The sequence below is a fragment of the Pristiophorus japonicus genome, chromosome 18 (assembly GCF_044704955.1).
Source record: "Pristiophorus japonicus isolate sPriJap1 chromosome 18, sPriJap1.hap1, whole genome shotgun sequence".
Taxonomy (NCBI): Eukaryota; Metazoa; Chordata; class Chondrichthyes; family Pristiophoridae; genus Pristiophorus; species Pristiophorus japonicus.
The window spans coordinates 13,540,125-13,565,469 of record NC_091994.1 but is presented as its reverse complement, the minus strand read 5'-3'; the positions used below and the strand labels follow the sequence as shown (position 1 = coordinate 13,565,469).

General features: G+C 48.9%; 1 protein-coding gene across 1 annotated transcript; it reads right to left on the bottom strand.

The window, feature by feature from the left end:
• Nucleotides 1-16,764: 16,764 nt before the first annotated feature.
• On the bottom strand, nucleotides 16,765-17,460 carry LOC139228560 (DPY30 domain-containing protein 1-like). The gene has a single exon (XM_070859676.1). It carries the CDS (start codon nucleotides 17,383-17,385, stop codon nucleotides 16,852-16,854), a length of 534 nt encoding a protein of 177 aa, XP_070715777.1. The 5' UTR covers nucleotides 17,386-17,460; the 3' UTR covers nucleotides 16,765-16,851.
• Between the last annotated feature and the right edge of the window lie 7,885 nt (nucleotides 17,461-25,345).

Below are 25,345 nucleotides of genomic sequence, written 5' to 3'. Positions count from 1 at the left end.
CTTGAACCCACAACCTTCTAACTCAGAGGCGAGAGCCACTGAGCAATGGCTAGCATCTTAATCAAAGGTCAGTATGGCTCAACGTTTCCATAGGAAATATGTTTACCAACTCAGCAATTGGGAGAGCAACACTGAAATATAGACCACCATTGTTTACAGCCAATTCTCTCAATGGCTTTTGCTGTGCAATGTCAGTTCGTGGCAGTGTGCGGAAGGGAAGAGCAATCTGCTTATTTGTTATAGAAGTGAAAAGGAGCTGTTGCTGTGCAACTCAAATTCTAAAAAATTGGGAGTGATCTGGGCTTTTCTAATCTATAACCCACAGATTCTTACCTAACCTATAGTTCTGGTTAGTTTTATCTATCTTTGCAAAGAGCCATGGGATCTTTTATGTCCACCAGAATGGAAGGGTGTCACTGCCGGAGTTGAGCCCTTAATTGAGCTATGTAACAACTGTACTTTGCTGTGAAACGTTTTGGGATCACACAAAAAGGCTCTATATAAATGCAAGCATTTATTTCTTTTGATTTGCAGTGAACCGATTAAAATCCATTCTCATTTATTAGCGTGGGAGTGTGGATGAATCAAATAATTTTAGAACAATTGTGGGTATCAATGTGAAAAAAGACTAGCATTTATATAGTCGCTTTCATGACTTCAGAATGTCCCAAAGCACTTTACAGCCAAGGAAGTACTTTTGAAGTGTAGTCCCTGTTGTAATGTAGGAAACACGACAGCCAATTTGCGCTCAGCATGGTCCCACAGACAGCAATGAAATAAATGGCCAGATCATCTGTTTTAGGTGTTGGTTGAGGAATAACTATTGGCCAGGACACCGGGGATAACTCTCTTGCTCTTCTTCGAAATATAGCCGTGGGATTTTTTACATCCACCTGGGACGTAATCCCTTTAAAAACAGAAACGATGGACTATTTTCACAGTTTTGAAGTGCAGCATGTGAACAATGTCATTTTCTAATCATTTAATTTAAAGAATGATGCCTGCCAGCAGCTAGACTGGCTTCAAAGGCAGATAGAAGTCTGCTTTTATAAACATGAACGTATTTCTATAATAAGGGATAATTCCTATAGTGATGTGCAAATGAGTAAGAAGCCAATAGATTAACTAGTCGGCTAGAATTACTGAAGATAGTGTTTCGGATTTGGAAATTATAAAATATCAAATATAACACCCAAATTATTGGGTTGTTGGCAGTGATGTGGGGGGGGGTGGGGGGTTAATATCAACCATCTGTTGTCCTTGAGAAGTCAGTGATGTATGCAAATGTGTTCTGCCTTTTTGAGTTATAAATAACCTCACAGCTTTTCCTGCTGACACCGTCTAATGACCCTTTTGGACTATTACTTTCAGTGTATTTTTTCCAGCTTTCCTTGAAGAACAACAGCTGAGCTTCTATTCATCGTCTGGCTGTTTGCTACCAAATGCTAGCATGTCTATGCTCAAATATATTCTCCCAGATAATCCTTTTATGATTGCGATGGTTTGTGCTGCCAGCATCTGCACGATCTCAGTCAAAGGTGCCAATCTGTTGTATTAAATGAACTCTTCCAGGGGTGTGCAAAGGTATTCACAGAAACATGGAAATTTACAGCACGGAAGGAAGACATTTCGGCCCATCGTATCTCATGCCGGCCGACAAAGAGCTATCCAGCCTAATCCCACTTTCCAGCTCTTGGTCCGTAGCCCTGTAGGTTACGGCACTTCAAGTGCATATCCAAGTACTTTTTAAATGTGGTGAGGATTTCGGCCTCTACCACCCTTTCAGGCAGCGAGTTCCAGACTCCCACCATTCTCTGGGTGAAGAAATCTCACCTTAAATCCCCTCTAAACCTCCTACGACTTACTTTAAACCAGATTGATTCCCGGGATGGCAGGACTGACATATCAAGAAAGACTGGATCAACTGGGCTTGTATTCACTGGAGTTCAGAAGAATGAGAGGGGATCTCATAGAAACGTTTAAAATTCTGACGGGTTTAGACAGGTTAGATGCAGGAAGAATGTTCCCAATGTTGGGGAAGTCCAGAACCAGGGGTCACAGTCTAAGGATAAGGGGTAAGCCATTTAGGACCGAGATGAGGAGAAACTTCTTCACCCAGAGAGTGGTGAACCTGTGGAATTCTCTACCACAGAAAGTTGTTGAGGCCAATTCACTAAATATATTCAAAAAGGAGTTAGATGTAGTCCTTACTACTAGGGGGATCAAGGGGTATGGCGAGAAAGCAGGAATGGGGTACTGAAGTTGCATGTTCATCCATGAACTCATTGAATGGTGGTGCAGGCTCGAAGGGCCGAATGGCCTACTCCTGCACCTATTTTCTATGTTTCTAATGACCCCTGGTTATTGACCCCTCTGCTAAGAGGAATATGTCCTTCCTATCCAGGCCCCTCATAATTTTATATACCTCAATTATGTCTCCCCTCGGCTTCCTCTGTTGCAAAGAAAACAATTCCAGCCTATCCAATCTTTCCTCACATCTAAAATTCTCCAGTCCTGGCAACATCCTCGTAAATCTCCTCTTGCAGCAGTGTATCCAAGATCCTCATTTGTAAAAATTCTTTTCATTAACTGATGTTGCAGAGGATCATTGCAGATCATCCCATATCAATTATTTTCAAGGGTTTGCTACGGAACAATTTGCACGGCAGAGATTGTGACAGATTTAGTATGCAGCGGAGGAATGCTGGATAAAGTCCCATGGTGCACCATGAGTTATAAGCTGTGTCCATAATTGCAATACCCTTTTTGCCTCTTCTCCGCATACCTTTGTGCACTTTTAACTTGACTGTTCAGCCAAAATACCAGCGACTTTATTGCATTTTTTCAACTGTAACTGCCCTTCTGTCCAGTTAGCATGTTATAAGTACTCTTGAAACAGGCAAAGGGGCACCTAGAACTATAGCATAGATTGCCACTTTTTGATAAACCCAAGAGCAGATAGTATGGGGGCATTAAAAAGTATTTTGTGTGTAAAATGTATTTAATGAATCATAGAACGGTTACAGCACAGGAGGCCATTCGGCCCATCGAGCCCGTGCCGGCTCTCTGCAAGAGCACTTCAGCTAGTCACACTCCCCCGTCCTTTCCCCGTAGCCCTGCAAATGTTTTTTCCTTCAGATACTTATCCAATTCCATTTTGAAAGCCACGATTGAATCTGCCTCCACCATCCTTTCAGGCAGTGAAATCCAGATGATCCTAACCACTCGCTGTGTAAAAAAGTTTTTCCTCATGTCGCCTTTGGTTCTTTTGCCAATCACCTTAAATCTGTGTTCTCTGATTCTCAACCCTTCCGCCAATGGGAACAGTTTCTCTCTATCTAGACCCCCTCATGACTTTGTACACTTCTATCAAATCTCCTCTCAACCTTCTCTGCTCGAAGGAGAACATCCCCAGCGTCTCCAGTCTATCCACGTAACATGTAATCTGAATGGAGAGATCAAATAGTTATAATCATGCATGCAAAGAGCACCCTTCCTGCTCACTTTTCAATTGCATGGTTACCTCAAAACCGCCAATTCAGTTGAAAAGTGCATAAGCAGCCATTCTCTGTTGCTCCGTGTGTCGGACTTCAGCGTCCACCAGCTCGGAGGTGTGTGTGTGTGTGTGTGTGTGTGAGAAACGAGAGACATAAATGACTTTTTTTTAAAGCAAGATTCATGACAGATTAGTCGGAGTGGCCCTCAGGCAATTAATTGCTCAAGATTATAGTAATTCCCAAAAGTTATAAATAATACACAGAATCTTTCACATGGAGAATAAATTACCAAACTTTATTATCCATGGCTCATGACATTTTTCACTGGTGCTGTAAATTTATTATTTTAAGATGGAATCTGCTGCAACGTGATCGTTCCCTCGCAGACAGACTGGTGGGGAGGGGGAAGTTTTCAGTGCAGACTCTTGTAGCTGTTTCCTGTCTGAAAGCTTTTCATTCAGACAGTAATACCTCGAAATGGGGGCAAGAAAGTCAATTCAAGCCCAATATTATTTAACCGCGATTTTCCAATGCCACTCTCGAAAAGAGCATCAAGAGAAACAGTTGTCAGGTACAGGCTTCAAGGTGTAGTGTTTAACACTGTAGACTGGAAAGTAGGCAGTGTAATATTAGCATCTGAATCCTTAGTACCTCTTATGTGAAATGATCTTATCTACTAAATAACAACAAAATAACTAAATATAGCGCCTTCTAATAGAACATCCCGCGGTGCTTCATCATCATCACAGACAGTCTCTCGGAATCGAGGAGGACTTGCTTCCACTCCCAAAGTGAGTTCTTTGATGGCTGAACAGTCCAATACGAGAGCCACAGACCCTGTTACAGGTGGGACAGACATTCGTCGAGGGAAGGGGTCGGTGGGGCTGGTTTGCCGCGCGCTCCTTCCGCTGCCTGCGCCTGGTCTCTTCATGCTCCTTGCGTCGAGACTCAAAGAGCTCAACGCCCTCCCGGATGGACTTTCTCCACCTCGGGCAGTCTGCGGCCAGGGTCTTCCAGCTGTCAGTGGTGATGTCGCACTTTACCAGGGAGGCTTTGAGGGCCGCGGTGCTTCATAGGAGCGTTATCAAACAGAATTGGACACCGAACCACATAAGGAGGCATTGGACAAAGGCTTGGTCAAAGTGGTAGGTTTTAAGCAGGGTCTTGTAGGAGGGGAGAGAGGTGGAGAGGCAAAGATGTTTGGGGGGGGGAGGGTCTTCCAGACCGTAGGGGCCTAGAAGGCATAATATGAAAGAAAAGACAGACTTGGCTTTATATAGCGCCTTTCACAACCACCAGATGTCTCGAAACATCTTAATATGCAGGTTAATCTCTCCGTTGAAACAGTGGTGAAAATAATTTTGTACAAATGCATTAAGGAGTGAATTTCAGAGGGATGGGGGCTCTCCCAATCTCTGACCGTATCTTCACCGAAAAGCTGTTTTTTTTCTGGAGTTTCCGTGACTCTTCCGGCAAAGTTCCGACAGACAAGCAGTAGAACCGCTGCAGAAATTCTCCTCCTCCCAAGCCTTCGTATGCTACTACTGTACCACGCCTAGGCTTATAATTATATTGGACTGGTTTACATTCAGTTCTATTCAAACCCAGTTCCCTCCACGCACCCCACTCCCTCCCACCACAAACACACCTCGCAAAAATAAACTCCTCATATTTGCCTTCTCCACAAAATTGGAATAAAAATGTGATTGCTGGCCAGTTTATTATGATAGGATAATTATTGTGCTGGACTGCATCTATGCTAGCCAGTGGGGTTGGGAGACCTGCTGTCAAATCTGGTTCAGATCCAAAATATTTAAATGTCTACTTCCTCTTGCTCAAACTATAGTTCAGGGAAACTGGACTCTAAACCTAATTTCTATTGCACTCTTGGGGGCAACTAATCAGTTTTCTTCAAGAGGAAACCAAAAAAAATTGGGCATTTCTCTATTATCAGCGTCGTTACAAGGCAATCAGTATAGGTTCTCTGCACAATTTCGAATAGATGGGATTTAAAATCATCTGTACATAGATTCGGACCAGAGGATAGTTTCTTATGAGGTTTTTTTGGTTGGATTTCCTTTTTCCTGCACTTTATCTATATGGTATTCAGCAAAGTTTTAAGAACATAAGAAATAGGAGCAGGAGTAGGCCATTTGGCCCTTCGAGCCCTGCTCCGCTATTCAGTAAGATTATGGCTGATCTTCGACCTCAACTCCACCTTTCTGCACTATCCCCACATCCCTTAATTCCCCCAAATTAATCAAGCTCTGTCTTGAATATACTCAGTGGCTGAGCCTCCACAGCCCTCTGGGGTAGAGAATTCCACAGATTCACCATGCTCTGCATGAAGAAATTTCTCCTAATTTCAGTCCTAAATGGCCGATCACTTATTCAGAGACTGTGACCCCTGGTTCTAGACTCCCCAGCCAGAGGAAACACTTTCACAGCATCAACCCTGTCAAGCCTTTGTATCAAATAGGGAAAGATGTTCATATGCATTAAAAAAATGTCTTTAGCTGGTGAGTAATGGTGAATTAAAAATTGGCTTTGCATTGGTGAATCTGTAAAAGGTTTCCTTTTCTTTCATTTCAGAGAGGTGGCCGCTATGCAAAATTGCCCCCAATTCATTCACATATTCGCTGAAAGTTGTCCGACTTCCTTTGTTGCTGTTACTCGTGGTAATCAGATATTTACTGTTCACTGGGAGGTCACTTTGAAATGTTATGGTATATATGTTTGGACAGAAAATCACAGGCTGCCAGCCACAGAACTTGAAAACCTCCAGCTATTTCATTAATGGTATACTGGAGATGAAGATCGTTAATGTGTCAACACGAACATGTGTTACATAAAGACATTCCACAACTGTTCCAACTTAATTGCAGTTTCTAAAATTGACCCACCTACATAAGAAAACACAGTGGAACTTCTACAAAATACAGAAGATATTTTAACCCATTGTGAATTGTTTCAAATCTGTGGGGCCGAAATTGCCCCTCTATACAAGGCCTGTGGCCATCTGAAAGCGATAGCCACGGGTTGGTGCGGAATGGCCGCCGAGTCTCCGTGGGGGAGCCGCCACTTTGCAAATTGCTCTTCCTCAGGGTTGGAGTGATGTAGGGGAACCACCCCGCACGTTTTCCCGCCGCGGCGTACAGCGTGCCGACCGGCGGCAACCCCTTCCCGAGATTGCCCCGCGGGAAATTGCCCTTTTGCGAATTGCCCCGCGGGAGCGGCGCTGCTGCCAGTCGGTGACACCGACAGCTTTTTCTGTAGGCACACTTCTTGTTGGTCAGTGGTGCGGTCGCTCTTAAAAGGGGAGGTGGCGCAGCCGGCGATGCCATTTAATTTTTATTGTCGGCCAACTGCCAGGTCGGCCAGACAATTAAGCCCCGGTGTACGGCCGGGCCGCCAACAGGCAGCCTCTTGGGTACCAGGCCGCTGGCCAGGCCAAAATCCTCCCGGGTGGCCCAGTGAACCTATGTGAAAAATATGCAGCGTTCACAGCGGCCCTCCCCTTTAATTGAAGAGGAGAGACATTGTGCCACGTCAGCACAATGTGGCACGTCCACATCGCGCTGACATCATCAGCGACGCACTACCGTCATCAGCGCAGTGCTGATAACTGGTTGGTGGTGAGCGACCCACTGTAAGGGAACTTCCGCCCCCCAGCCACCACAACATTCGCCCCGACCGAAAAAAATTTCAAAGTGATGAATATCGACGGCATCCCCGCCACACAGGTTGCGGTGGGGGAAAACTTTTAAAAACGGAGGGTGGGCACCGTTTCTACCCCTGCGTTTTTAGAAGTATTTATACCACCAGTAACTTGGTGTGTCCTTCTGCTTCTGTGTAATTATCTTGTAAATAAACCCTGCCCACCAGTTTTAGTTAAAATATAACCATCTGACAATATGGTATTTACATAAGAAATAGGAGCAGAAGTAGGCCATTCAGCCCCTCCAGTCTGCTCCGCCATTCAATAAGATCATGGCTGATCTTCGACCTCAACTCCACTTTCCTCATATCTTGATTCCCTGAATATCAAAAAATCTTGCGATCTCTGTCTTGAATATACTCAAAGACTGAGTCTCCCCAGCCCTCTAGGGTAGAGAAATCCAAAGATTCACCACCCTCCGAGTGAAGAGGTTTCTCCTCATCTCAGTCCTAAAGGCCGACCCCTTATTCCGAGATTGTGACCCCTGGTTCTAGACTCCCCAGCCAGGGCGAAACATCCTCTCTGCATCTACCCTGTCAAGCCCTGTAAGAATTTTGTATGTTTCAATGAGATCACCTCTCATTCTTCTAAACTCTAGAGAATATAGGCCTAGTTTACTCAGTCACTTCTCATAGGACAATCCGCCTATTTACCACCTTTTAGAGTAGACCGAAGAACATGGTGGACATCCCATGCGGTCCCACAGGTAAGGGATGATCGCCTTTGTGCCCTGAACACAAGTCAAAAATGTTGAGAGGAAGCCCAAATCATAATAGCCACAACAGTGAAAAAAACACTAATAAAAGTGTGAAAACTACTCATTTGTTAATGACAGCTGGCAGAAAAAATTTCAACCAGAGATATAATTTAATACAGTATTAGATGTGGCTCAAGCCCGTGTGGTGGCTGGTGTGCAACGGCCCCCACACAGTAAAAAAATTTACGCACAGGCATCTTCCACCCTTGAGGATGTAGTTCGGGTCCTTCATTGAAACACCTGTGAACTCATCCTTTTTTGGCGTGGAAGCAAGTCATCCTCGTTTTGAGGGACCGCCTATGATGATGATGAGATGTGGTTCAGTGGGTAGTACACTCACCCAGAAGGCTGTGGGGGTTCGTCCCACTCCAGGAACTTGAGCACATAAATCAAGGCTGACACTCTAGTGCAGTGCTGCACTGTCAGAGGTGGCATCTTTTGGATGAGACATTAAACCAAGGCCCTGTCTGCCCTCTCAGGTGGACATAAAAGATCCCATGGCACTATTTCGAAGACGAGCAGGGGACTTATGCCCGGTGTCTGGCCAATATTTATCCCTCAATCAACATAATGACCAGATAATCTGTTTATCACATTGCTGTTTGTGGGAGCTTGCTGTGCGCAAATTGGCTGCTGCGTTTCTCACATTACAACAGTGATCACATTCCAAAAAGTACTTAATCAGCTGTAAAGTGCTTTGAGAGGTCCAATGGTCGTGAAAGGCGCTATATAAATTAAAGTCTTTCTTTCTTTCTATATCCTCCTGGTGGAAGAATAGATCAAACATCCTACAATTTCATAATTTGTAAAATCACTATGACCTCTTATAAGCCATTAGGGATACACCAAAGCCCCAATTTTAATCTAACCCACCAGGTGACAATGGACTGGGTTCTGGTCCATGGTGCATTAAAATTGGATGAGGCGTAATTTGGGCATCCAACCCAAACTCGCCCCCTTCTCACCGAGCAAATTGTGTTACAATTGGGATCAAGTCTGTTGTCCCCTGTAGTAAACCAGCTTTCTTAATTTTATTTTCTGCTGCAAGAGGCAGGTAATTCTATCTATAAAATACAGATACCATCTGTTATAGAACCAGTGGAGACTACAATCCTGTGCAATGTAGTGTTGTCCTTTGGTGATACTGCCAATTCCCTGTGCACCATCTGCTGGCAATGATAACATTAGAACTGTGCCAACACAAATTCTCATCTATAACATATTTTTTAATCAATACAGCAGTGTAGAATTACCAACGTTTGTCACAAACTGTATTTAAGCAATTTATAACAACTTGCATTTATATGGTGTCTTTAACACAGAAATATTTATAAAGAGATGGATGGATAACTAAAGGAATGGATTGATAACTAAAGGGATGGATGGATAACTAAAGTTAACAGGAGAGGGAGAGAAAGAGAATACGAGAGAAAGAAAAGAGGAGAGAAAGGAGAAAAATAAAATAAAGATAGAGAAAGATAGTGTGACAGAAAGAGAAAAAGAAAGATTGTTTGTTTTGCATCTATACTGGTGACTCCAAATGGAGAAGCAATGCCGCTTTAGCAATTCATGGTGAGGAAAATAGCCAGATTGGATTTATGGAGCACCAACACACCTCAAAATGCAATTGGCAAGCGGCCTTTCCAACAATCCAGCAGCTTCATTCTTCACTCTCTCCATTCCATGACTCACTGCTGAGACTGCAGAATAAGAGGCCATTGCCAACTAATTTTGTCAGAGTGATAAGACATCACAGAATCTACCGAGACCTAAATCTGCCGTGCATTCCGACAGTCTCTTCATCCCCAGTCAAATCTAACACTGAATCTCATCTTGGAGGCCTTCCAACTACAGGGGGGGTAGAAACACATGAAAAATTCATTAGAAACAAAGATCTAAAAACACAGCCTAAATGATTAAATTTCCAATCCCAATCTTTTAAAATGGTCACGCTGCACCAGTCCATCAATTCTAAAGAAAAACGACATTCTTAAATCAAGAAAATGCAAAGCAGCCCTTAAAGATTGTTTTTTTTAAATTACGTGATCAGTAAAGGGTTAAACTTGAACGCTGCTTTTTTAAAAATGCAAGCTGAGCAGTGGGGCACTGAGCAGATGGGACAGCAGCATTCTACTGACAGCCGGTGCACAGGCCCGAGGTTCACCCTTCAGCACCTCTAAACAAGTAGTCTGTAAATGCATTCACCAGCCGTGATGTATTACCCATCCTGACTGGCAAGATCACACAGCCCACAGATTATTTGTTAAAGCCCAGAAGGCAATTTTATTGAGGGCAGCAAGATCATCCTATGACATTTCAGATGGCATTTTCATTTAAACCATATGGTCCCCTTTCTGCACTTCATTACATTGGGGGTTTCCCCAAGTTATTTGAAGAATGCCAAGGGTTCTGTTTTACAGCTCTCGTCGGTTTATCTTATTCTGCTTCAGCAGAAGCAGACTCCTCCTGCAATGTGTTGAGGAATTGAAGACAGGCAGGATGCAGGTCAACAGAAGGACAAGATTGCAGCTCCTGAATGAATGATCGCACCCTTCCTCACGAATAAATTGCCGTGTAGATCTGCAGGCTCAATTTGATGATTTTTAAAAAATTAACAGTAAATGCTGGAAGCTCACAAAAGGTCAGGCGGAATAGAGAAAAGATTGAGTAATATTTCAGGTGTAATTCCTTCATCAAAACTGAAAAAGTGCATCAAGCATTTTAATGACATTGGAAAAAGAGAAAAAAGAAAAAGATGCCGGGGAGGAAGATAATCAACAAAACCTTAATCAGAGAAAGGGAGTTAATGAGGAAAATGAGCAGACCATTCAACACCTCAAGCCAGTTCCGCCATTCAGTTAGATCATGGCTGATCTGTACCTTCATTCTATTTACCCACCTTTTCCCTATATTCCTAACTTAGTGTCCTCTGCGGAAGTGGATGTACAACTCTCTTTCTTCAACCAAGTCATTAATTAAAAAAAAATATATATATATATATATATATACACACACACACACCTGTGTACAGGTATAACAAAAAGCTGAGGCTGCAGTACAGATCTCTGGAGAATGCCGCTTGTCACACTCTGCAAATTGCTGAATGAGAAACTTTTATGATATGCAGCAGTCTTGTATTAAAAGTCATTGAGGTGATTATAGAAGACACTAATAGAACATTGTATGCTCAGAATGTTGGTGGAATCAGTCTATATTAATCCTTAAAAAAAGGGACAAGTCACACAATGCTCGTTAATGCTGATAATCTTAATAGCAAAACACCTATACAGTTGGTGGGTGTTATAATCTAAAATAGGATCACTATTTGGAATGCCAATAAAAGGCTACTGATATTCTACTATTACTGATCTGTCTGAAGAGAGCGAATTGTCACACTGATGACCTTGTACCAGTTTAGAAAGCAGTCATCAAGTCTTGCCTATCGAATGGGCCTGTTTTGATGGGCCAATGAGTGATGCTGGGTTGCCCCAGGGTCACCAAACAAGAATCATCACAAGTGCCCCTTTTAGGGCACCACTATGGGATGGTCCAATCAAACAGAAAAGATGCCAAAGAAGCATCAAGTGCCACCAAAACAAAAGGATATCTTCCCAACTGAATCAAGATTTTATTATTGATGATGATCAATAATAATAAACAGCCCCAGCTGTTTACACTGTACATTAATGATTTAGATGAGGGGATTAAATGTAGTATCTCCAAATTTGCAGATGACACTAAGTTGGGTGGCAGTGTGAGCTGCGAGGAGGATGCTGTGAGGCTGCAGAGCGACTTGGATAGGTTAGGTGAGTGGGCAAATGCATGGCAGATGAAGTATAATGTGGATAAATGTGAGGTTATCCACTTTGGTGGTAAAAACAGAGAGACAGACTATTATCTGAATGGTGACAGATTAGGAAAAGGGGAGGTGCAAAGAGATCTGGGTGTCATGGTACATCAGTCATTGAAGGTTGGCATGCAGGTGCAGCAGGCGGTTAAGAAAGCAAATGGCATGTTGGCCTTCATAGCAAGGGGATTTGAGTACAGGGGCAGGGAGGTGTTGCTACAGTTGTACAGGGCATTGGTGAGGCCACACCTGGAGTATTGTGTACAGTTTTGGTCTCCTAACCTGAGGAAGGACATTCTTGCTATTGAGGGAGTGCAGCGAAGGTTCACCAGACTGATTCCCGGGATGGCGGGACTGACCCATCAAGAAAGACTGGATCAACTGGGCTTGTATTCACTGGAGTTCAGAAGAATGAGAGGGGACCTCATAGAAACATTTAAAATTCTGACGGGGTTAGACAGGTTAGATGCAGGAAGAATGTTCCCAATGTTGGGGAAGTCCAGAACCAGAGGTCACAGTCTAAGGATAAGGGGTAAGCCATTTAGGACCGAGATGCAGAGGAACTTCTTCACCCAGAGAGTGGTGAACCTGTGGAATTCTCTACCACAGAAAGTTGTTGAGGCCAATTCACTAAATATATTCAAAAAGGAGTTAGATGAGGTCCTTACTACTAGGGGGATCAAGGGGTATGGCGAGAAAGCAGGAATGGGGTATTGAAGTTGAATGTTCAGCCATGAACTCATTGAATGGCGGTGCAGGCTTGAAGGGCCGAATGGCCTACTCCTGCACCTATTTTCTATGTTTCTATGTCTATGTTTCTATGACACCCTATACCGTGGTTTCCATGGTTCGTGGAAGGCATCAAGCTTACCGGTGGATAGTGCATGCTTCCTCTCCAGTGCCACCTAGACACAGACAAGACCTTGGAAGAGTGGCAGGCAACCAGAGCAACAAACTCAACCCCCCCCACCCCCACCCCAACCATGTGCTCCGCCTGTCCTGGACCTACAAATTGCTGTTTTAGCCAAGCCTGGGAGCAGGCCCACAAGATCCTCCAACTTGCCCACCCTCTCCGCACCGGGGGGGGCAAAGATTGAGAGTGGGGCTAACATATAGCCAAAAGGTAGAGGAGCAGTCCCTTCAGGTAACAATATAGGGGATGCAACCTCTCAATCTATACAGACATGGGCCGTGGACTCCTTTAGGCCGCAAAAATTACACGCGGTTTGGAAGTCCATGAAGGCTCTTAAAAACCTGCTGAACACGACAGCTCCACACACAGTCTCCACCCCAGATCCCCAGTGGTTCAAGGAAGGACTCCCCCATACAGAGCCGTCCATTGGGACCTCCCCCATCTCCACCAGATGGCAAGGTGGCATGCCAGGGCTTGTCCAGACAGGAGTAGAATGCGAGGAAGTGGAGATCGTGCAGGAGCAGTTTGTACAGGAAACCCCTCCGCGCAGTGTGAAATAGCATGAAGAGAATTTCTATGAGATAGCTGAAGTTGAGGTGCAGAAGTTGAGGTGCATGTTCCAGTGCTTCTTGCCGATGAGAAATTCCACTGAACGGGGTGGGGTAAAATCGGGCAGGATCACTCCACACTGGAGCCTCCTCGATGTAGCCAGTTGCACAAGGCCGAATGCGACATTCAACACCTGGATGCAATATTCCCTGTGTGGTCGTACAGCAATCTGGAAGGCACTGCACAGGCTGCTCAGAAACTGTACCCTCAACGATCCTGCGCATGGAAAAAAAAATTAGGGGAACATTGCCTGGATGGCTTTGGCCATGGACCGGGTATGACGCCAGAACATCGGATGGGATCTATAGTATGGGTGCCATGACACACCAGCCTAGTCTTTTTATAAAATGTGTTCAGAGCTTGGAAACGATGCCGGCAAGGCTGCATTTATTGATAATCCCTAGTCTATGGCAACTAGTACCACTCCAAAGTAAAGACCAACGCTCCATCCATTTGAATTACTCATTGTTACACGGCCATTCCCCATTTTCAAATAACATCAATCACAGCTATTTACAATATATATTAATGATTTAGACGAAGGAATTGAATGTAATATCTCCAAGTTTGCAGATGACATGAAGCTGGATGGCAGTGTGAGATGTGAGGAGGATGCTAAGAGGCTACAGGGTGACTTGGACAGGTTAGGTGAGTGGGCAAATGCATGGCAGATGCAGTATAATGTGGATAAGTGTGAGGTTATCCACTTTGGTGGCAAAAACAGGAAGGCAGATTATTATCTGAATGGTGACAGATTAGTAAAGGGGAGGTGCAACAAGACCTGGGTGTCATGGTGCATCAGTCATTGAAAGTAGGCATGCAGGTACTGCAGGTAGTTAAGAAAGCAAATGGCATGTTGGCCTTCATAGTGAGAGGATTTGAGTATAGGAGCAGGGAGGTCTTACTGCAGTTGTACAGGGCCTTGGTGAGGTCACACCTTGAATATTGTGTACAGTTTTGGTCTCCTAATCTGAGGAAGGACATTCTTGCTATTGAGGGAGTGCAGCGAAGGTTCACCAGACTGATTCCCGGGATGGCAGGACTGACATATGAAAAAAGATTGGATCGACTAGACTTATATTCACTGGAATTTAGAAGAATGAGAGGGGATCTCATAGAAACATATAAAATTCTGATGGGATTGGACAGGTTAGATGCAGGAAGAATGTTCCCGATGTTGGGGAAGGCCAGGACCAGGGGTCACAGTCTAAGGATAAGGGGTAAGCCATATAGGACCGAGATGAGGAGAAACTTTTTCACCCAGAGAATTGTGAACCTATGGAATGCTCTACCACAGAAAGTTGTTGAGTCCAGTTCGTTGGATATATTCAAAAGGGAGTTAGATGTGGCCATTATGGCTAAAGGGATCATGGGGTATGGAGAGAAGGCAGGGGTGGGTTACTGAAGTTGCATGATCAGCCATGATCATATTGAATGGTGGTGCAGGCTCAAAGGGCCGAATGGCCGGCTCCTGCACCTATTTTCTATGTTTCTATAACTACTGTCTGAGTAGCTGCCAAAACCCCGGTCTGGTCTTGTTCCTAAATCAGATCGCTAGCACAGATGCCTGCTAAAACTCAATCCCAATGTTGAGATGACTACATTATAAAAAGCTCCTGATGCTCCCCACTGCTACAAGTAGTTTTATGTAGAATGGGTATTTTAAACTACAACAACTTGTATTTGTATAGTGCCTTTAACCTAGTAAAACATCCCAGGAGCGTTATCAAACAAAATCTGACACCAAGCCACATAAGGATATTACAGCAGATGACCAAAAACCAGATGACAACGAGAATGGCCAGAATAAAATCCAACCATTTAATGTGTGGCTGCTCCACTAGTGCAAGCTTTCATACAAGATGAAAGTTGTGTGCTCAAGGGCACAATTGCTGGGGAATGAGACATTCTTTCCACTTTCGGCACTCGGTCATCATAAAGCATAGTTAAATCAGGCATAGCATGCAGACAATCGTTCCAAATCGAATAATCCCATGTGACATCAGTTTGGGTAGTCTTAACCGATTTTCTATTGGCTGTGGACCCACAGCATCAAACTGCCCATCTCATTCAGAAAATCTGCAAAATGGAAAAATTCATAATAGTCCAATAAAGGGTGTTCTACTGAGTGAAAGTCAATACACCATCCAGACACATATACACTGGAGGCAAAGGCATTATAGCTAAATTCTCGCCAACATTACTACTTCAATCTTGGTTTTCCATCAGTTTCCCCACCAGTAGTATTATGCAATTCTCTTTTCTACTTTTGGCACCCAGAATTAGAATCAAGCATCCCCATTATAATGTATTGTACAAGCCGGATGCAGTGTAATCAATGGTCCTGAAATCCTGGTCAGCTGCTTCCCGCAGGTGATCGGGTAAAAAATGTTTTAAAAAATGTGCACTTACCTTATCCCACACGAGTTCCCAGTCCTGAGGCCTCCTCTGACTGCGCGTCGCAGCGCGTGCACGCCAGGATGTGCGCAGGCCTGGAGCTGGAGTCACATGGCTCTGGGCTGCCAATCAGGTATAGTATGTTCTCATTCATAAAAATGGGAACTCCGTAAGTTGGAGTTCCCATTATGAATGAGAAACAGTCCCCAAAGCCAATAATAAAAAATAGAAAAAAAATACACAACATATTTTTATTAATTTAAATTAAAGTTATTTATGTATTTAAAAAAATATATATTTTTCAGATTTTTTAAATTATGGTTTAAAATAAAATTACCGTAGTGGGGAGGGTTTTTAAACAATAAAATGCGTTTTATAATTTTATTTTTAAATGTTTGTGTGTATTTTTAAACTCTTATGCCTGTAAAAGTAGGCTATGTGCCTGCTTTTATTAGGCGCAAGAATTTTGAGGACATTTGCTGGGCAAGATATGGGTAAATTCCGTAATCTCGCCCTTGCACCCGAGATGCTCCAGCTTGACAGATCGGAAAAGCCCGTTTTCAGCGCATGCGCATTGTGCGCTGAAAACCAGCTTTTACGATCCCTTACCGGGTCCGTAGACACTCTGTACGGACCAAGGGGGCCGGAATTTCTGCCCCAATACTTTACTCGGCACCAATTCCCCTAAACCTCAACATCAAAGGCACGTCAAACTTCTCCTTGCACCCCCTCCCCCTCCTCAGATTGACAGCCACATGCAGTTTTGTACTGTAAACTGGTACCTTTTCGAAAACATTTTTGCTTATAGTCAGAGGGAGAAGACTTACAGCCCAGCAGTCTAGGTTGGAATGAAACCCAGGTCCCAGAGCAGAAAGGACAATATTTCAACCTGCATCCCTAAAGTAGTCAAGTGCTCCGTTATCTCGTTTTGAGTTCCTCTAGTGCCTATGATGGTTTTTCATTGAGAATAGGAATGATATTGTAAATGAGAAGTTCATAATAATGAGGTTTCACTCGATGCAAGTGTAGTTTTATACTTTTAACAATGTTGAGTTTCAGACAGCTGATCATTACATCCTGTAGTTTAATGCGAGTGTGAAACTATGAATGTTTCTAGGACTCCCGCTCAGGATGTTCGGGAGAGTGCCCTTCACTGGCTGTTGACGATTTGTGAGAATGCCGACCGTTTCGTTCATTGTGAGAAGTTTCATCTTTCTCCTCCACAGTTTCAAGTTCGGGTTTCCCGATCCACTCCGGTGGTACTAATGCAGACGGATTTTTGAGAAGCACGCCCTCAGCCGACTGTGCTGTCAACAACCCCGCTCCAAGCTTCCCTTCGCTTGCTGCTGCTGCTTCGGTTGCGACCAATACCTGAAGCCGCTGGTGCTCAAGCTCCGCATTCTCTGCGTCCAGCTTCAACTTGTAGGCCGCCTGAATCTCCTCCAGCTCAGCCTGCAATTGCTCCTGCGTTGCTGCTTCGGTCCCTGTGCCCAGCTCGCCCCCATGCTGGAGGTCCAGGCTGTGTCTGTAGGTGTGCAGCCAGTAGGCCAGGTATTCAATGGGGTCCATTGGCCGATACTCCGCCAGCACCGCCAGGCCTTCGGTGAGACACTCGCCCAAAACAACCCGCAGGTAGCCTGAATCCATGCCGGCCCGAGGAACGGTGCCACGGAGAGCCCTCTGTTGCTATGGGAACGGACTCCAACCGGCGCTTTTCCGTAACCAGGGGCTCAACAGGAAGTGACGTTTCCTTTACCGGCACAGTAGGAAAGGTAGGGTGTGTAAAGAGCTGGGGCCCCAGGGGCAGCACGGGCCAGCCCACACTGCGATACGTGTGCGCACTAGGTCCGTGCAGCAGAGCTTGGTCTCCAGTCGTCTTGGTTAACACTTGCCACTGGATCAAGACCGAGCTCTGTCGAGCCCGTGTGGTGGCTGGTGTGCAACGGCCACCCCACGTTAAAAGAATCCACGCACAGGCATCTTCCACCCTTCAACGTGTAGTTCGGGAGCTAGAATGTCAGGTCCCTCATTGAAACACCTGTGAACTCATCCCTTTTTGGTGTGGAAGCAAGTCAGCCGCACTACGAGGGACTGCCTAATACTATACTAAAGAGCTGGAGCATGCCCACTAGGGCTTTAAACTAAATAATTATACTTGAAACGTATAAAATTCTGACGGGGTTGGATAGACTGGACACGGGGAGGATGTTTCCTCCTGGTTCGGAAGTCTAGAACAAAGGTGCATTTGGAAAGGCAGGGATGAATTAGGGACAGTCAGCACGGATTTGTTAAGGAGAGGTCGTGTTTGACTAACCTGATTGAATTTTTTGAGGAGGTAACCAAGAGGGTCGATGAGGGTAGTGCGTACGATGTAGTATATATGGACTTTAGCAAGGCTTTTGATAAGGTCCCACATGGTAGACTGGTCACGGAGGTTAAAGCCCATGGGATACAGGGCAAAGTGGCAAGTTGAATCCAAAATTGGCTTGGGGGTAAAGGATAATGATTGATGGATGTTTTTGTGACTGGAAGGATGTTTCCAGTGGGGTTCCGCAGGGCTCAGTACTGGTCCCTTGCTTTTTGTGGTATGAATCAATGATCTAGATTTGAATATTGGGAGTATGATTAAGAAGTTTGCAGACAACACTAACATTGGCTGCGTGGTTGATAATGAAAAGGAAAGTCATGGGCTGCAGGAGGATATCAATCTACTGGTCAGGTGGGCAGAGCAGTGGCAAATGGAATTTAATTCAGAGAAGCATGAGGTGATGCACTATTGGAAAGCTAATGAGGAAAGGGTATACTCATTAAGCAGTAGGCCACTTAATAGCATAGATGAACAAAGGGACCTTGGAATGCTTGTCAACAGAACTTTTTTGGGAGGAAACTAAAACATTAATCCTTAAATCGTGTCCCCCTGATCTGGGGGGCACACCAAACATTTACTTGGTGTTTTTTTTTGTGTTTTTTTGGGCACTAAAATCATATTTTTTTTTTTCTCCAAGTGCCCCCTATAAAAGGGGAGGGGAACAGTAAAAACACCAGCAATTAAAACAAATTAAACTTTAAAACATAAAAATCAAATTAAAATTTGGTTGCCGGGCGTGATGATGCACTCCAGTCCCTCCGGTGCCCACCTCTCGCGGAAGGCCGCGAGCGTACCAGTGGACACCGCGTGCTCCATCTCCAAGGACACCCTGGCGCGGATGTACGCGCGGAAGAGAGGCAGGCAGTCAGGTTGAACGACCCTCTCGACCGCCCGCTGCCTGGACCGGCTGATGGCACCCTTGGCCGTGCCCAGGAGCAGTCCTACGAGGAGGCCCTCGGACCTACCCGCTCCCCTCCGCACAGGGTGCCCAAAGATCAGGAGTGTGGGACTGAAGTGCAGCCAGAATTTCAGGAGCAGCCCCTTTAAATAATAAACAGGGGCTGCAACCTCATGCATTCAATAAAAACATGGAACACGGACTCTTCCAGACCGCAGAAATTGCAGGCGGCCTGGGAGCCCGTGAACCGGCTTAAAAATTTATTGCACGGCACTGCTCCGTGCACCACCCTCCAGGCCAAGTCTCCGATAAATACTGGGAGGACTCCCGCGTAGGGTGCCCTCCATCGGGGACCCCCACCTCCTCTGGACAGCAAGATGGTACGCCATGGCGTGTCCGGACGGCAGGCGAGGATGGCAAAGTTGAGAGTGTGCTGGAGCAGCCCGTACAGGAAACCCCTCCGCGCGGAACTGAAAGGCACGGAGGGGATTTCCTCGAGGCGGCTCAAGTTGTGAGGAGCCGGCTCCCGAGGGAGGTTCCGGGGTTTGGCGTCGATGAGGAATTCCGTCCGGACGGGGGTCAGTTCGGACGGGATCTCCCCACGTGCTTGAGCCTCCTCGATGCACCTAACGGAGTCAGGGCCCAGAGCTGTTTTTAGCAACTCGATGGCATCGGCCGCGCGGCGGACGTTGGCGGAATTTAGGCCCCACGCCAGCGTGTCTGGCGCCATCCAGCCCGCTCCTCCACCATCGAGCAGGTCCCTGACCCTGGTCACCTCACCAGCCACAGCCCTCTCGTCCAACCGCCACCTAAAACCTCGGTCGTGGAGGTACGGATTCCCGAGCAGCGGCTCCTGCAGGACAGCCGCCACTCCAGCCGGTGGAGAGCTGCGCTTGGTGGAGACTTTATTCCAGACCCTGGTGAGTTCCTTGTAAAAGACAGGCAGCTCCTGGAAGGCGGTCCTGACGCCCCCCCAAGCTCACAAACAGGAGCTGCATGTCGTTGTTGAGGCCGTGTTGCTGGCGGAAGAAATACGTCGCCAGAGCACGCCACCTAGGAGGGGGCTCGACGTAAAGGTATCTCTGCAGGGTCTGAAGATGGAAAGTCGCGAGCTGGGTGCTGACGCACACCAACGACTGACCGCCCTCCCCAAGCGGGAGACTCAAGACCGCGGCAGAGACCCAGTGCTTCCTGTTGTTCCAGAAGAAGTCCATCAGCTTCTTCTGTATCTTGGTGACAAACGCAGGGGGAGGGGTCAAAGTGACCAGCCGGTACCACAACATGGCGGCCACCAGTTGGTTTATGACTAGCACTCAACCCCTGTAGGATAGCACTCGGAGCAGTCCTGTCCAGCGCCCTAGGCGAGCGGTGACCTTGGCCTCCACAGCTCTTGCCAGTTCGCCGGCCAGGCTTCCTCGTCGGGGCTAAGGTAGACTCCCAGATAGAGGAGATGGGTCGTGCTCCAGGCAAAAGGCCTGAGCTCCTCCAGCAGGGAGTCCACCCGCCACTGACCCACCAGGAGTCCGGAACATTTCTCCCAGTTGATCCTGGCGGAGGATGCGGCCGAGTAAATCTCCTGGCACTCACGCATGGTCAGCGGGATCTTCTACCGCGAGGAGCACGTCATCGGCGTAAGCCGAGAGGACAAGCTCCACGCCCGGCCCTTGCAGAGCCAGTCCCGTCAACCTCGTCCGCAGGAGGCGCAGGAAAGGCTCCACGCAGATGGCATATAACTGGCCGGACATGGGGCATCCCTGGCGCACCCCTCTCCCAAAGCGAAGGGGCGCCGTCAAGGACCCGTTAAACTTTATCAGACACTCCGCGGCGGCGTACAAAAGTCGGATCCGGGCGATGAAATGCGTCCCGAACCCGAAAGCGCGCAGAGTCCCGAACAGGTAGTCGTGATCCACCCTGTCGAACGCCTTCTCTTGGTCGAGAGATAGGAAGGCGACCGACAGACCAGCCTCCTGGGAATGATGGATGAGGTCCCGGACCAGATGGATATTATCGTGGATTGTCCGGCTCGGGACCGTGTAGGACTGGTCGGGGTGGATCATGTGGTCCAGCACGTTGCCAAGGCGAGCAGACATCGCCCTGGCGAAGATTTTGTAGTCCGTGCTGAGGAGGGAGACCGGGCGCCAGTTCTTAAGGAGGTGGAGATCGCCCTTCTTAGGCAGCAGGACGATGATTGCCCTGCGCCAAGAGAGGGGCATCTCCCCGGTCGCCAGACTTTCCCCCAGGACCCGCGCGTAGTCGCCCCCCAGGACGCCCTGTGGAACTCCACGGTCAGCCCGTCCAGCCCCGGGGCTTTTCCCCTCGAGAGCCGGGCGAGGGCACCGGTCAGCTCCGCCAGGCTTAGCGGAGCTTCCAGATTTTCGGCAGGTCCTCCCACAAAACTCTACGCACTTCCTCACTGGACGGCTCCGGAGAGAACAGAGCCCCGTAATATTCACGGGCCCTGTTGTTGACGCCCTCCGGATCCGAGACGAGAGAGCCATCGTCGGCCAGCAGCGTCAAGAGCTGCTTACGGACACTTTTTTCCAGCGAGAAGGGGGAGCCGCGGTCCAGATCCCGCAGGAACCGGATCCGCGACCTCACGAACGCGCCTCGGGACCCGACGAGCTGCAGGTCCTTCAGCGCGGCCTTCTTCGCTTCGTACACCATCCGCAGGGCCGGGTCCTCGACGACTTGACCAAGACGGGACTCCAGGTCGAGCACCTCTTTTTCTAGGCGCCCAGACCCTGGCCGCCCACCTCTTGGTCGACCCCCTCGCGTACTCTTGACAGAAGACGCGGACGTGAGCCTTGCTCACGTCCCACCATAGCCTCAAGGAGGGGAAGCCTCCCTGCATCCTTCTCCAGTCGGCCCAGAAACGACGGAACGAGTCCTGGAACCGCTCGTCCTCCAGCAGCCGGTTGTTAAAGTGCCAGTACGCGGACCCCGTCCTCGCGCGGAGCGAAGCGAGCTCCGCCCACACCAGGTGGTGGTCCGAACACGGCACCGGTCGCATGGAGGCCGCCGGGACGCAGGAAACGTACGCCCGAGACACGTAAAGGCGGTCGACTCTGGACCATCCTACTCCAGGCCTCACCCAAGTAAAGGCGCTGGAGTCGGGATGGAGATTTCACCAGACGTCCACCAAGTCGAAGGACCCGACCAGGTCCCTCAACTTCTCCATCGCAGTCATGCTCTGCGGGGCACCGGAGCGGTCCCTCCAGAGGACAATGCAGTAGCCGACGTTGAAGGAGCCAAGAAGAGCGGACACCTCTTCGAAGAAGCGCTTTTGCTGCGGTCCGGGCTGAGGGGCGTACTCGTTCACGAGATGGAGTGGCACGTCCCCCAGGCGAACCGTGACGTGCAGCAAGCGGCCTGGCACGGGCTCCTCGACCCCCAAGATCTCCGGCTGAAAATGCGAGGCCAACAAGATGGCCACCCCACAAGAAGTGGTAGTGAGGTGGCTCATGCAGACCTCTCCTTGCCATTCCAGGAGCCACGTGGCTTCGTCTCCCGGAACGGTGTGGGTTTCTTGCAGGAAGCACACCGCATATTTCCCCTCCCGCAGGAGTGAAAAATTGTTAAATCTACGGCGTGCCTCTCTGCCGCCGTTGATGTTGAGGCTGGCTATGGTTATCTTCATGACAAAAGCATAGTGCAACCTCTACCTAACCTATTGTGGGGGAGGGGGGGCGGGGGAGTGGAGTCGTTTGTTGACCTCCACTCCTTCAGCAGCCCAGCGAGGAACCTTTTGAGCCGGCGCAGCTCAAACCTTGCGCCTTTGATAAGGGCCCGCCCGCGGCCATGGTTTTAGCGGCGGCGCGGACGGACGCGACGAGCAGCCCCGGCTCGGACCATCTTTCCAGGGCCAGATGGGCTCGATTGCGGTGACCCTGGCTCTGGACCAAAAAGTCCCGGAGTTCCTTTGCAGGAATGAGAGGGGACTCAGCGGCGGGCACAAGGAGATCCACCGCCTCACTGGCGATGGACTCGAGATCTTCTCCCTCGTCCCCCACCGAGCCCCCGTCCACCTCCGGGAGGTCGCCGCCAGCAGCCGGCCCGTCGACCGCACGAGGTATGGCAAACGGCCCGGCCACTCCATCCGGCCCTGGCTCTGTCCCGATCCCACCCCCAGGATCGTCGGCAGAGGAGTCCCCACTGGGCTCTTTTAAAAACGGTGCTGGGTCAGGAAGCGACAGCGGGAGGGGTTCCTCCTCCGCCCCAGGAGCCGGGGAACGCGGAGAGACCTGGTCAAAGAAATGTTCCAGGTCCTCCAAGTACCCCAGCTCCAAAGTAGGGGGCGAGGGTTGTTGTTCTTCCCCCTCCCCGCTGCCACCCCCCCAGCCCAGCGTGTACAGAATCATTAAAATTGTTAACATATTTTGTTTCTTCCGGGCCGAGCGACTCCCGGGGGAAGTTGGTTAATAGCTGGGCGGGCTCAGGTTCGGCCTTTTCGGCCCCGCCCGCCTCAGTCCCCGGGACGCTCGACCCGGCGGCTACGCATTCCTCCGCTGGCCCCACGCCCCCCACGACAGGCAGATCTTCCACGCCATCCCCGGGAGACAGAGGCTGGGCAGCCTCGACTGTCTCACCCTCCCCGGGGACAGACTCCTCTCGCCAACGGCGCAGTTTGGGGGCGCTGGTGGGGGACGCGGGACACGCAGCGGGCACCGACTCCTCCGCGGAGGGATGTTGTTCCCCCTCCGCCTCATTGGAGCGGTGCCTCCTTTTGTTCCTGGGGGGGGGGGGCGCGGAGGCAGGGAGACCTCCATGTCTGCCGAGGCCTCCCGCTCCACTCCTCCCTTTTTCTTATCTTGCCCGCGCCCAAGCCCCTCGGTGATATTGGTCAAGGGCTCGGGCTCAGGGCACCCCGCACTCGCCGGTGACAGGGTTGGGCTGAGCGCGGTGATCAAATTGTCTGCCACACTGAGGGGACCCGCCTCGAGATGTTTCGCCTTCCTCCGCGCCTTCTTTCCGATCGGACGCTCTCCCTCCCCCCCGCCGGAGGCCGTAAAAACAAAGGCCCCCGACGATGCCCGCGCACCCACAGCTCCCGGCACGCGGCCGCTACTAGGGGGAGGGGTGGCGGCGGTGCCGGCGCCAGCCTTGGCTGCCCTCGGTGGTTTGGCGGCCTTGGAGGCGGGGCAGTTCTTACAAACATGCCCCACCTCCCTACAGGCATGGCACCGCACGCCGTCCGACATCCAGAAGACGCGGTAGGCAGTCCCCTCGTGCACCACATTAAATGATCCCTCCATCGTCTCCTCCCCCGCCAGCCGGACAAAGAGCTGGCGGCGGAAGGAGAACACGTGGCGCAGGCTGCTCTCCGAGGCCGAGCGGTATGGGGTTGATCCCTGACCTTACCTCCCCCAGTTGGTGTAGGTGAGGGAGGAGGAGCTCAGCGGGAACAAAGGACGGGACTTAGAAAGGATGACCCTCTGCGCGGTGGCCTCGAGAGGGTCCACCGGCAGGAACGTCCCGCCCACCGTGAGCCCCTTTTCAAGAGCCAGGGACACCGCCCAATCCGACCCAGGAAGAATACAGCCTTCCCAGACATCTTGGAGGCTGCGACAATGGCCGAGGGGCCGACTACCCCAGCCATCGCCCACACGCACTCCTCGATGCTCATTGTGGGGTGAGTGTAGCTCTTGACCCTGTGTTTTTTTGTTATAAGTCTGAACGGTGGCAGGGCAGCAGGAGGCACCGTGGATGTGGACGCTGCCTGCGCGTACGTCTTAGCTGGCCCTGCCACCGGCGTGGATGGGGTCACCATCACGGGGTCCCTTTAAGGGCTACACCCACCCCAAAGTCACAGGCCTTAAATGGTCTTAAATGGCCTTGTTGGTGTTTGAACAGAGGGAGCTCTAAAAGAGGCACACCTCTCCCCTAATTGACAATTGGGGAGGGGCTTTGCTCCCTCTGCTCAGTTGTCTTAATTGGTTTTTCAATTAGGAGGAAACGGGCTCTCAGAGAGAGAGAGGGGAGAGACAGAGAGAGAGAGAGAGGGGGGTGGGAAAGAGGGAAGCTGTGAGGGCAGGTCTCCCCTCACAGCGATGGGTGGGTGTTTTTCTTGGGGTGCACACCCCAGATGATGGCAAAACAAACACAGCCTTTGTAGATGGTCTTTGGGTGGGGGGAGAAGATGTCTTCACCTGGGGCAGCTGGAGCCACCCAGGCACACATTCCCAACGATGTTAAATAGGGTAATTAATGATTCTTCAGCCAGGTAGCTCCAGCTATCCCAGGCTAGGCAATGGGGGAGGGGTGCTTCAATGGTGTGTGGGGCCTAGCTGCTAGCAAGACCCCCCCACACACACACACACCCCCCGCGATGTTCCGGCCCTCTA